The 13,895-nt window shown below is 32.6% G+C and overlaps 1 protein-coding gene across 1 annotated transcript; it reads left to right on the forward strand.

Moving 5' to 3' along the window:
* Positions 1-580: 580 nt before the first annotated feature.
* On the forward strand, positions 581-3,556 carry LOC129940227 (uncharacterized; the record flags this gene model as incomplete). Its single annotated transcript, XM_056048485.1, has 1 exon — positions 581-3,556. A coding segment is annotated over one exon (2,424 nt), but the record flags the coding sequence as incomplete, so codon positions are not given.
* Positions 3,557-13,895: the final 10,339 nt, after the last annotated feature.

Consider the following 13,895-nt stretch of genomic DNA (forward strand, 5'->3'; position numbering starts at 1 on the left):
AAACCGGCGGATATTGAATTCTTTCTTTTTATTGCAAATAGTGTGAAGGTAAGTACATTTAATTTTTTGTGCTAAGCTGACTCTTTTTTTACATAAGTCTGTTTCTTACGAAAATATTTATAAGATTTTATTGACCGTTTTCGAATTGAGTCTTTTTATTACAAAAATTAAATAAAAGAGGAAAACCACTTAAAAGAATAGGTCTATTTATGACTACACACATACGAAAACTTCTTGTAGTTTTATATATTCAGTCTCTTTAGTAGACAAAATAATAAAAGAAAGTAAGACATTTCTTGAAATATGCCTCTATTAAATAAAAGCTGCGTGCAACAATTTTAGATTTATGTACGTTTTTTTTCTAAATCCTAATGATGGTGGTATAATGCTACGATCTTATTGTTTCAGCTTTTTGCGGTTCAAGTTTTTTTCTTTAAAAATGACGTCAAAGCGAGTTCAGGATATGTTTCGTTTGATGGGAATATCGCCTCCAAACTTAGGGCAGAAATCAATTGCTACAAAATGTTCCAATGGTGACATAAAAAAAACCAAACATCCACAGAAAAAGTATTGACGGATCTTAACTCTGAAAAAAAAGGTAGAGGCGGATTCTTTGGTTTACTGTCCTGTTGATGTAGGAGATGTGATAAGCGCCACCCACGGAAATGAAGTAATAGATGATAGCTTTGAGAACCATGTGGTACAAACATGGTCACAGAACTCTATTTCCAATAATGATGCACTTATCGTCAACAAAATTGACAGTAAACGTGACATATGCACAGATGTTGACGTTGAGTACAACGTGTCGCCTACGTTAAGTGTAACATTGCCTACTATTTCATCTGACTGTCGTCCACGGAGAAAATCTAATCAAATTGATAAATACAACATATCACCAATACACTCCGATGAAAGCGATGTTGATCTAAGCGATAATGATCCTACGTACTATGTTGGGCAAGAGAACTCCAGCAAACTTAAGAACTTTACAAAATTGGCCTCTACCTCTAATCGCAATTCGTCATCTCGCAACAATTCATCTCCTTGCAGCTTTTCATCAAAGAAGAAAGCCTCTAGCCGCAGTTTATCTGGTAATAGCTCATCCAGTAGCAGTTCCTCATCCAGCACCAGTTCGGCATCTACAAACAGTTCATCATCCAGTTGCAATAGCGGATCGACTAACAAATGCACTAATAAAAAAGATGGCAGCTGTTCTATACCCAATAGCAGAAAAAGGAAGATTAATCCTACAAAATGGAAACAGACTGCCGCTAAAATTGCGAGAAATAGTGGTCAAGCTTACACGTCAATGTCTAAATCCAAGCGTCAAATTAAGGCACGCTCAGTAAAACCTCCGTGTTCTGAAAAGTGTAGGTTCAAATGTCGTGAAAACTTCAACGAGGATCAGAGATTAATGCTTTTTAATAAATTTTGGGAGTTCAATGACATTAATCTTCAACGATCCTACATCAATTCGTGTATGACTAAAATTGCTCCAAAATACCGTTATTCTAATGCACCAAATCCAAGAGCATTTAACCACGCATTTTATTTTACGGTTGATAATGGAAAACGACGAGTGTGTAAAACATTTTTTTTGCAGACTTTGGACGTTACTGATCGAGTGATTCGTACCATTAAAAGCAAGATAGATGACGAAGGTTTTGTACAAAAAGATCTTAGAGGAAAACATAATGGACACATAACTGTTGGCGCAAATATTATTCAAGACATGAAAGACCATATAAACTCTATTCCCAGGATCGAGTCTCATTATTTGAGAGCACAAACTACACGAGAGTACATTGATGGTTCTAGAACAATCACAGAATTATACAGAGATTATATGGATAATCAAAAGCAAAACAACAAGTCCTATGGAAAGTTTAACAAGTTTTACGAAATATTCAATACTGAGTTTAATATTAGTTTCTTTAAACCAAAGAAGGACCAGTGTGACTTATGTAATCAATATCTACTGTGCCCAGAAGCTAACAGACAAGATATTCAAGAAAAATACGACACACATTTGGAGGAGAAAGTTTTGTCCAGAGAAGAAAAGCGAAAAGATCGTGACAACGTAAGCGAGACTACTGTTTGTGCCGTTTTTGATCTTCAAGCAGTGATGCAATGTCCAAGGGGTGATATCTGTGCTTTTTACTATAAATCGAGGTTGAACAGTTTTAATTTCACTATAGTAGAATTAGATAAATCAAACAAAAATAAAAAGGATTCCACATATTGCTGCTATAAGAATGTAAATTGCTATTTTTGGGACGAAACACAAGGTAAAAGAGGTTCTAATGAATTAGGATCTTGCTTATTTAATTTCTTACAATCTATTGACGCGCGATCAGCAGGACAAAAAGTAGACGTTATTTTTTATTCTGACAACTGTGGTGGCCAAAATAAAAATAAATTTATAGCTAGCCTCTGTTCATTTGCGGTAGTGTATTTTGAAAATATAAATACCATCACCCATAAATTTTTGATACAAGGTCACACAGAAAATGAAGGAGATAATGTTCATAGCTTAATCGAAAAAGAAGTCAAGAAGAGCCTCAAATCCAGTCCAATATATATTCCACAGCAATACGTAACCTTTATCAGAACTGCAAAAAAACATGGATCACCATTTGTTGTTCATGAACTCGATTATAATTATTTTTATGATTTAAAAAATCTACAAGATCAATGGGGCTATAATTATAGTGAAAATGAAGACAGAGAAATATTTACCTGGGGTAATGTAAAAATGTTGAAGTTTGTAAAAGAAGATCCGTTTTACATTTATTACAAAACATCTTATAAAGAAGATTTCAAAAGACTTAATGTCAGAAACAAAAGAAAGAAAATGCGAACACTTGAAGAAATAGAGCTGCAAAAGCTCTTTTCTCATGCAATTGAACTAAGTACAAACAAAAAGAAAGATCTCAGTGATTTACTTAAAAAACATTTGATACCAAATGCCTACGCTGCCTATTATAAATCTTTTATATAAGAAAACTACTATTGTAAGACAAAGTTACCTACTGAAACGAATTTTTTTATTTTTATTTTTTGTTTATTTGCCTGTTAAAAACAGAAACTTTTTAATGTGATTATCAGTAACAATTACCTGATTAATAATAACCTTAGATATAAGATTATGAAGACTGCTTTATGGATTTGAAATAAATACTATGTTTTTTTACGTTGTGAGTTTTAATGTACTACCTTAGATTCGTGGAAATTTATAGTAAAATAATGACTGATTCCATAATATGCCCCAAGGAGTTTTGGCATCTTTCGTCTTAAATGGGCTGAAGTCGTAAAAAGTTAAAAAAAAAAAATATTTTTACAATAGAGTGACTTAATTGGAAACTGTTTTATATTAAATCTAAAAAAATATATTTAAAAACAATTAAAATTGAATTTTATGTCATCAGTTTGTACATAAACGATTAATATATAGTTCCTCAAAAAATTAATCATTTTCAATGAAATGTGTAAGAGATACATTCAATCTAACTCAAAACTGTACTTTTTTGAAACCTTTATTGCTCATTTCCCACAAATTGCAATTTTCGAATTAGGTCACTTTAATTCTGGGGGTGCGAAATCACTGGACTTGATGAAAATCTAATAAAAAAGTTCTAAATCATTTTAAGAGTCTTGGCTTCTGGGCTTAGTATTGACGTAAATAAATTTTCTGCATTGCTCGATGAAACAAGATATCTCTATCTTCAACTTTATAGTTGGTATTATATGGCCCGGATATAATTTCATTTTTTGATATACCCATTGGTCAACTTTCGGAAGAAGCTCTAGAAGCTAGCCATAAAGAATTTCGAAAGCACCGCCTAGCTCACACTAGAAAATCATCCCGAAAGTTTGCAAACGAAGACTTAATGACTGTATTGCTGCTTAGATCTGATCCTACTTTAGCACAATATAGGAACACACATTCAAAACATTCGAAAGAACATGACAAAGAGTTAGATGAATACACACTGATTCCGGAAAATTCAAATTCACTATCGCAATTTCAAAACAACACAGATAGTGAAGAATCGGATGGTTCTTCCTTCTAAATAAGGTTCACTACTTTATTATGTTTTTATTAATGATTTATCATATGAAGTTATTTAATTTAAAAATCAAACAAAACAAAAATAAAGGCCCTAAATTTAGCTAAATCCTTTAGGCTTCCTGACGTTGCTAGCGTTTTTCAAGCTGAACTGCTGGCAATAAGGGTGGCATGTAAGATACTGAAACAAAGCCCAAACCAAAACCGAAATGCGGCTATCTTTACAGACAATCAGGCAGCTTTCAAAGCCATTAACTCGGCCACATCCTCATCTAAATTGGTCCAGCAATGTCGCGATGAGCTAGCGAGCCTGAATATTAACCTCGGTGTCACCCTGATCTGGGTTCCGGGCCATAGTGGTATCGAAGGAAATGAACGGGCTGACGAGCTAGCCAGGCAAGGATCGCCCTTCATAGCTCACTTGCCGAAATGGTTAACATTCCTCTTGGCGCTATGAAGGGTAAAATCTTTTCTATCTACCAAACTGAATCAAACCGAAGGTGGAGCAATTTACCCAACTGCGTTATATCTAGGAAGATATGACCCACCTATAACAAAACTGATGAGCTAGCCAGGCAAGGATCGGCCCATAAAATTCATATTTATCATGTTGTTTCGAGTTGAGACTTTAGCAAACTTTTCGCTCTGATCAATAAATTGTACTGTTATCACAGGCATATAAGAACGATTTGATAAGTTTGAAGCGGTCTCGGCTCATGGCTTCTTTTATTATATTGCAGCAAAAGACTGGTTGATTGGATCAAAAAAAAATACATTATTCCAATAAATGTACGGATTTCATTGAAATTTGTCTTGAATGTTAAATTATTTCTATCCACATAAGCATACGTATTGGTGCTTTCAACAATGAAATTGATAATTTCATTATCAAGAAAAAATTCGTATATTTGAAGAGGATTGAAACTGCCTACAAGAAAAAAGGAATGGATTCAACTTAGGGTTCTGAGTGATTTTTATTTTAAACTTACCTTTTTTTTATAGATCGCTTGAATCTTTTCACTTGATACGTCTTTTGGAGTATTTGAAAAGCCAACTCGATGGCTCTTTGACCATTTTGGTAATTTATATTGAAAAAACATCGATTCCTTTGTAAATCGTCTAATATGCATTCCAGCTCTAATTCACCCGCTAGTTTATTTGCAATTTGTTCACGTCTTCCAATAATTAGACGTTATCATCAATTTCTTCATGGTCACTTAAAGCATCATTTTTTGGAGGCAGAATAATCACGTTTGTCCAACAGCTTTATCTATTTTCTGGTTCAATTCACTTCTTCGTCTGAACTAGGATTCATTAACATATATCTTCTAGTTCTTTAGCCGAAAAAAAACATCTGGCGATACATAATAGTTTTTTTTTTTTTTAACTTTAAAACACAGATATTTTTAAAAAACACTGACAATTTTTACTTAATAAGTGAAATTTAGAACGAGTCACACGTACTTATATACCCGAAATATTTATTTTCAACATTATGGATTTTTAAATATGCAGCCCGTTTTTTATATGGGAAAAGGGTTTTCCAATAAATATACATGGAAGTGTTGAATGATTTTTTTTAGATAAAAATGCACACTATGTCTTGAAAAAAGAAATCAATTTTTAATACTGTACAATCATTTCTAAGAATTATCTCGCGCGGAAGGGTTAAATGGTCAAACGCGACTCAGAGGTTTACTCTTACCTGCTATGCTAGGTAAATTACCCATAAAAATTGGTCTAATTTTATTTTACAATATAATTTCAACCTTTTTTTATATATTTGTAAAGTTTTTTTTTGAAGTTTGTTTTCATTTTTTTTTTAAGTTTGAAAAATTTGGAAGATATAAAAAACTCCAGAGATAATTTTTTTTTAAATCCAAAAACTGGTCGATAAGATTATTTGATAAACACCCAGTATTAGTTCTAAAACGCTATAAAAAATGTACCAATTAAGTCCCTGAAGGCCAAACGTGATAAGTTTCGTTTGCGCAACATTAGCCGGTTAAGAAACTTAACGACACGTTATTATTAACTTCCCATAGGAAGTTATTGTAATGGGTCCGATTTGTCAAATTGAAAATTTTGACATTTCTCGACGTTTCAAGGTCCCTAGAGTCGAAATAAAAGATTTTTAGAAAGATGTCTGTGCGTGCGTGTGTACGTACGTTTGTACGTCCGTACGTCCGTACGTCCGTACGTTCGCGACGTTTTTTTCGTGGTCCATAGCTCAAGAACCAGAAGAGATATCGACTTCAAATAAATTTTGTTATACAGATAATAAGGCAGAAAGATGCAGAAAGGGCTCTCAAGAAAATTGCGTGGGTGGTTTTTTTACTATAGCAGTTTGAAAAAAAGGTGAAAATTTTGGTTAACCCTAAATATCTTACGAACCAAAAACGCTAGAGACTTGAATTAAATTTTATATAATAGATTGTAACGTGATACCAAACAGGTATATTTTTTGAAAAAAATCAATATAACGGTTTTTTTTTAAATCAATAAAACTGAAAAAAAAAAAAATTTGTCACCTCCAAAATTTTACGACTGAAATATGATTTTATCTCTAAAACAATTGTGTGCAACGAAGAATAATGTTTTTGACATCTGATAAAATTTTGATAAAAATCTAATTGACAGTTTTTTTTATAAAAAATAAAAATCTAAAAAAAAAAACATTACTCGAAGTTCGTAAAAATGGAATATCGATTCAAATATCTTTTCAAAAACTTGAAATTAAAGCTTCAATTTTATTTTATCTTATAAAAAATATTGTTTTCAACATTCTGAAAAATTTTGAGAAAAATCGAATTGACAGTTTTTTTTACAAAAAATAAAAACCTAAAAAAAAAATTTATAAAAGTTGGTAAAAATTGATTTTCGACTCAAATATCTTTTCAAAACTTTGAGATATTGGCTTTAATTTACTTTTATTTTTCGAAACATCTTGTTGTCAACATTCAGTTAAAGTTTGAAAAAAATCGAATTGACAGTTTTTTTTACAAAAAATAAAAACCTAAACAAAAAATTTATAAAAGTTGGTAAAAATTGATTTTCGACTCAAATATCTTTTCAAAACTTTGAGATATTGGCTTTAATTTACTTTTATCTTTCAAAACATCTTGTTGTCAACATTCAGTTAAAGTTTGAAAAAAATCGAATTGACAGTTTTTTTTACAAAAAATAAAAACCTAAACAAAAAATTTATAAAAGTTGGTAAAAATTGATTTTCGACTCAAATATCTTTTCAAAACTTTGAGATATTGGCTTTAATTTAATTTTATATTTTGAAACATCTTGTTGTCAACATTCCGTTTAAGTTTTAAAAAAATCGTTTTGACAGTTTTTGTACAAAAACTTAAAAACCGAAAAAAAAATTAACAAAAGTTCGTAAAAAATGATTATCAACTCAAATATCTTTTAAAAACTTTGAGATAATAGGTTCTAACTAATTTTTTCTTATAAGAAATATTGTTTTCAACATTAGGACAAATTTTGAGAAAAATCGAATTGACAGTTTTTTTACAAAAAATAAAAACCTAAAAAAAAGTATAAAAGTTTTTAAAGATTGATTTTCGACTCAAATATCTCTTCAAAAATTTTAAATATTGGCTTCAAACTAATTTTATCTTATAAAAAATATTGTTTTCAACGTTTGGTAAAATTTTTAAAAAATTCGAATTGACTGTTTTTTTACAAAAAAATAAAACTCTAGAAAAAAACAATACCTACTAAAACTTGGTAAAAATTTACTTTCGGGTCAAATAGCTTTTCAAAAATTAAAAATATTCGCTTCAAACTTATTTTATTTCAGAGAAAATATTGTTTTCAATATTCAGTAATTTTTATATAAAAATCCAACAGTCCGTTTTTTTTCATAAAAAATAAAATCTACAAAAAATAGTGCGCAAATTTGGTAAAAATACATATAGACAAACTTTTAAGCAAAACAAATCGACAGACGGGATGGGAAGTTATCAGTGTGGGTCGCATCCCAGCCTCTTTTTGTAATTTCTAATTGAAAGAAGGAGAGATTCATCTTAGCCGAGATGACATAGTTTTGGTAAGAGAGCCTAATGTTGAGCTTTAGTGAATGCTAAATATCAATCACAATAATATCAATTTCTATAAAAACACGTGACGTAAGGGTTTTTATGCCAAGTTAGGAGGGGAAGATATTTTTGGTGGAATAATGGGGAAAAACAGCCTGCACGACAAAACTTTCGATAACGGATTCAGGCACATAGATTTTGCGCGAGTCGAAACGTCATCACCTCAACATCCACAAATTAACATAGACTTCTTCAGATCAATCTAACTTCAACCAAATTGACGATATTGTGATCGACGCTAGACAAACTTCCAGCAGCATCGCTGTCCAAACTTTTCGAGGAATTAACATCCACTCGGACCACTACCTCGTTGTAGCCAAGGTGGCACTTTGGTTTTTAAGGCCCAAGGCAAAACAGGGAGATGCTATGAGAAGGAACAGCGTCGAACGGCTACAATTGCAAGAGAGCACCAAATCCTTTTCCGACCGAGTTACAAGTGAGGGTACTTGGTACTCTCAAAGTTCTTTGCCGCAAGACAATTATCGAAAACCAGTGGCAATATTACCAAGATGCAATCAAAAAAGCCACCTGGGTTTCAATCAACCACTAACAAGGAACCAATATTTTGATGAGGAAAGTCGGAAGCAAATGCAACCAAACAACAGGCACCCAAAGCGGCGTTGCATAGAAGGACGAGAACTGCTCAAGTGCTCTATGAGCAGAAGAGGCGAGAGGAACACCGAAGGAAAACGAAATAGCATGAGAAGCGTGTGGTTGAAGATGTTGAGGGGCTCCAAAGCAGGAATGAAGTTGTTGTTTCATTCTAAATTTTCGAAGTTCGAAAGTCTTATGAGCACGTGAAACGAAATTCACAAGTCCATAAACCTAGCATCAAAGGCTGCAAAGACGAAAATGGAAACATCATTGTTGAATCGGTGTCAATACTGAGGATATGGAAGAACCACTTCTGGTAGACTGTATAACGGCGACGACTAACCGAATTCTATTGTCAGGCTTAATGATCCATTCAATTTAATAATCTAAAGTCAACAATGCCAAGTTCCCGACTTAGACGAGATTGCCATATCTAATCTGAAATCTAACAAAGCCGCTGGAGCATATAACTTAAATACCAAGCTCTTCAAAAAAACTGCAGATATATTTGTTAGAAGCATGCACCAGCTTATCTGTAAGATATGGTAGGAAGAAAGCATGCCCAATGAATAGTACCTCAGTATTGTTTGTCCGATTCTGAAACAAGGAGACCCTCTTAACTGCACAAACTATAGAGGCATCAGTCTGCTTAACATCGCTTGCAAAATCTTCCCTTCCATAATATCTGAAGCCCATCGTTAACAACCTGATAGGTATTTATGAGTGTGGTTTTAGACAGGAAAGTCCAAACCGAAGAACATTAATTCGGCTACCAACATCTTTTTATCGACTTCAAGGCCGCATATGCCAGCATCTACAGGGACAAGATGTATAGAGCCATGTCTAGTTTTGCCATCAATGCCCAACTCGTCCGTTTGTTCAGGATGACTATGGAGAACTCACACTGCTATATTAAGGTTGGAAACAATTTAACAGAACATTCCAATGTAAAAAAAGGCTTTAGACAACCTTATGCACTGTCATGCGATTTCTTTAACAAGGTACTTGAGAGAAGAGTGCAGAGATCCCATGTCAACACTAGAGGTACTATCGTTCATAAGTTTGTCCAGTTACTAGCAATTGATGATGACATTGACATAATCGGAAGAACTCAGCGTAGTTTCAATAGAGCTTTTGTGAGTATTGAGACAGAGGCGGCAAAAATTGGTTTAACGGTTAATGAGAGACACCGACGACGTCTCGGTCAAAATGTCGCTTTTGACCCACGTAACTTGGATGTAGGTAAGAACTTTGTCTAGCTAAGCTCCACTATGAATTCATAAAACAAAAACATCGCTGAGATAAAACGATGAATTACTCTTGCTATTTCTTTGGGCTTTGAAACGATTTTTGGTTTCTTATTAAGAAACAAAAAATTATTAATTTATTTTAACTGTCTAATCATATTCAAAGATAAACTGTTTTGTACATAATTTTCTAAGACAAACATTTTAGTTTTTAACCATGTTTCTTATATTAAATACTTTTTAAAAATAAAATTATTGCAAATTTAATTCTGCGTAAAGTTGATGATATTTTTAAGCTAAATAACAATATATTAACCACGTCATCATAAATCTGTATAGATGTTAAGCAAATATGCTCTTTCTTGGCAGCAAAATGGAAACACCGTGTTCCAATTTTCGACCTTCGGTTTTAATTTACAATTTATTCTATTCAGTTTTATTGGGCGTAAACGTTACCTTTTCAATTTTTAAGTGAGTTGAAAAATTAAATAATTATATAGCATATACAGTGTTTTTATGCAATTATTCTGAGCTTACTCAATCTATCTTAAAATTTTTAATGTATGTATTTAATTTATATTCCGATTTTTCTCGTATAAAATTTCCCTGGAACTCTTCTTCACTTGATGTGATAATTATTCTGAAACATTCACTTTCATCATTAAAAAAAATACTATTGCAAAGGTTCGTTCATACTCTATTTCTTTTGTTGATGCAATAAAATTATGTATGAATATTAATATCCCTTGAGTCCTTTTTCGATTTCTTCATCCTCCGTTAAATTCCTGTGACCTATTTCTAGTGTCTAGGATCTTCAGCGACTTTATTACATCGGACTAACTTCCTCATCTCGATTTTCTTTTGAGCAAATATTATTCACACTGTAAATATACAAGATATATATAAAACAAATGATTTGTATCTTTCTTTCTTTCACTTTATGTCATAATATTCTTTTCTGTGTTACAATGAAAATATGAGAAAAATAAAAGAAGACAGATAAATAATAAATATTTCTTCTTTGAACGTACCTTATATGCATCTTGTTGTCATGAATCATGATGCTTTGCAATTTATCTCGTCTTTTTTTTATCTTTAATAATTTCAAATTCAAGATTTAAAAATGTCACGAAAAATGCATTGGAGAAAAATATTTATTATAAAGATAGCAAAAAAGTATCTCAAAGATGCAGGTATACAGGTATCTTTCATCAGCTGACATTGCTTTATGATATTTTTCAAGGCAAAATATTATACTTCACTGTTCACTTTGAACTGCTGTTTTTTATTTCATTTTTGTTGATGGACATCTTCGTTTCGTTAAATAATTCTTAGGAAAAAAGAAATGAAATCCATTTCAGGGGAAACTTTCAAATGAGTATAAGAAGAAGATTTGAAAGAATGGAAGTAAGAGTTGAATTTGGTATTTGAATTTAGAAATCCTTAAAAAGGAGCATTTTTGACCTTGGATTTCAAGGTAAATAAATAAAGCATGGTTATGATTTATTTTTTGTAATTTTTAAGTTAAAGTCAAGCTTTCAAGTTTTTAAGGGAATACGTCAATCTTTGTTAGTTTTTAGACAGTGGCCATGGGCTAAATGTAGTTATTTTTGGTATTTAAGCATTCATTTCACTTTTCTTAAACCAAATAGAAGTAGACTGGAGAATTATATCATCTAAAACATAAACATTAAAAAACAGGGTACGTAACCTTCAAATACTCATTTTTATAACTAATGATTTAAATTTTTACTTAGAAAGACCAAGATTGCACAATTCAAGGTTTCAAGTAAATTTACATTTGTTTTATTAAGGTCTCAACATTAATATATTGAGAACATAATATTATTATATTATAACAAACATTGAGAGTCAAAACGGGCCTTTAGTAATCGCAATAACTATATGTGCATAAAATTAGGAAATAAAACCAAATATTTTATTCATTGACATTTCTTGACGTGTCTAGGTCCATATAATCCATATCCATGGTTTCTAGAGAGATGTATGTGCAATGTATGCGTCTGGACGTAAGTTCTTACGATCGAACTTTAGGGATACCTTTGTGCCTTGGCCATTTGTCAAGAAACGGCAGTGATATGGACTTACAATTTTTTTTTACGGGTAACAACATTGAAATATTCAATAAAGACTTACCGTGGGTGTTTCTTTTTATTACAAAGAAAATAAAAAAAAATTGGTTCTACCCAAGTATCTAACAAAACAAGAACGTTTTTGACATCAATTAAACTTTATAATATGCAATATGCATTGCGCTACTATATCAAGTTGCTTTAAACGATCACAACACAAACGTTTCTGTTTGAAACACAAGTAACTAAAGAAAACCTTAGCCAATTTACAAAATATTTAAGTGGATTTAAGTTAGTTTGGGAAGCTGCAATAAAAATTAATGTTAAAGGACGAGCAAGTGGACGCAGTGTCTTTGGGATCAAAACTACCTTATTAAGAATAAGAAACTACAGCTTTGTGGAACATGAAGGAGTTACGATTGTGAAACTTTTAAATGAAAATAATATGTACATTATCCCGTTCTATATACACTGCAATCATTGGAATGAAGATCACGAACGTTTGAACACCATTATGCAGCAATTTGCCGGAAAAAGCGTTCTATTAATTGGAGATTTAAATGCGAGAATCACCAATCTACAAATCACCACGTCTCTAAGTATTAACAACTCCTTACTAAATCTTGATAACAGATCATTAAAAGACAATATTCGCAAAAAAAATGGAACACACTTCCTGGAAATGCTTCAGTTGTGATGATTGCCTGGTGCTAAATGGTTGCACGAAAAGTCATAACGATGGTAACTTCACTTATTATGGTGGACAGGGCAACTCTGTCATTGACTACTGCGCGGCAAATAACAATTGGGTCAACTAAATTACTAATTTCGAAGTACAGCACCAAAACTTTTCTGACCAAATGCCCATTACCGTCGTTTTGACCGGACAAAAATCCAATCAAGAAAAAATTCTGAAACTTATCCCTAGATTGAAATAGAAGCAGGAGGTTGTGGAAAAATACAAAAAAAACCTAGAACACCATAACTATCAACGGTAGATGTTAACTATGATTCAACTGAATTACTATCAAACCAACTTGTGCGTTACATAAGAAACACCGCATCATCTATGGCATTAAATGGAATCTAAAAGTTCAAACAAAAGTGGTTTGAATATGAATGCATGAAAAGTCGTAAGAAATCCTTTTTTCTTTTTAATGCTATGCTTTTAGAAAATCGTACGTTGAAGCAAACTCACGGTACAAAGAAATGTGTTTGAAAAAGAAAAGTGAATATGAAAATGATCAATCATGTAAACAGTCAGGGAGCTGTCAAAGCCATTAACTCGGCCACATCCTCACCTAAATTGGTCCAGCAATGTTGCGATGAGCTTGCGAGCCTGAATATTAACCTCGGTGTCACCCTGATCTGGATTCCGGGACATAGTGGTATCGTGGGAAATGAACGGGCTGACGAGCTAGCCAGGCAAGGATCGGCCCCTCATAGCTCACTTGCGGAAATGGTTAACATTCCTCTTGGTGCTATGAAGGGTAAAATCTTTTCTATTTACCCAACTGCATTATATCTAGGAAGATATGGCCCACCTCTAATAAAACCCATACAAACGATCTTCTATGCAGGCCAAGGCAAGACATAGCCAGGATTGTTGCAGTTTGTACCGGACATTGGCCTATAGGAGTTCATGCAGAGAAGTTGGGTATCTCTTACAACACCTTTTGCCGTAGTTGTAGTGACCAAAGAGAAAGTGAAACGATAATCCATGCAAATGTCCTGCTTTGGCAAACACTAGAATAAAATACTTTGGAAAAGCATTCTT

This window comes from Eupeodes corollae, chromosome 1 (assembly GCF_945859685.1).
Source record: "Eupeodes corollae chromosome 1, idEupCoro1.1, whole genome shotgun sequence".
NCBI classification, from domain to species: Eukaryota; Metazoa; Arthropoda; class Insecta; order Diptera; family Syrphidae; genus Eupeodes; species Eupeodes corollae.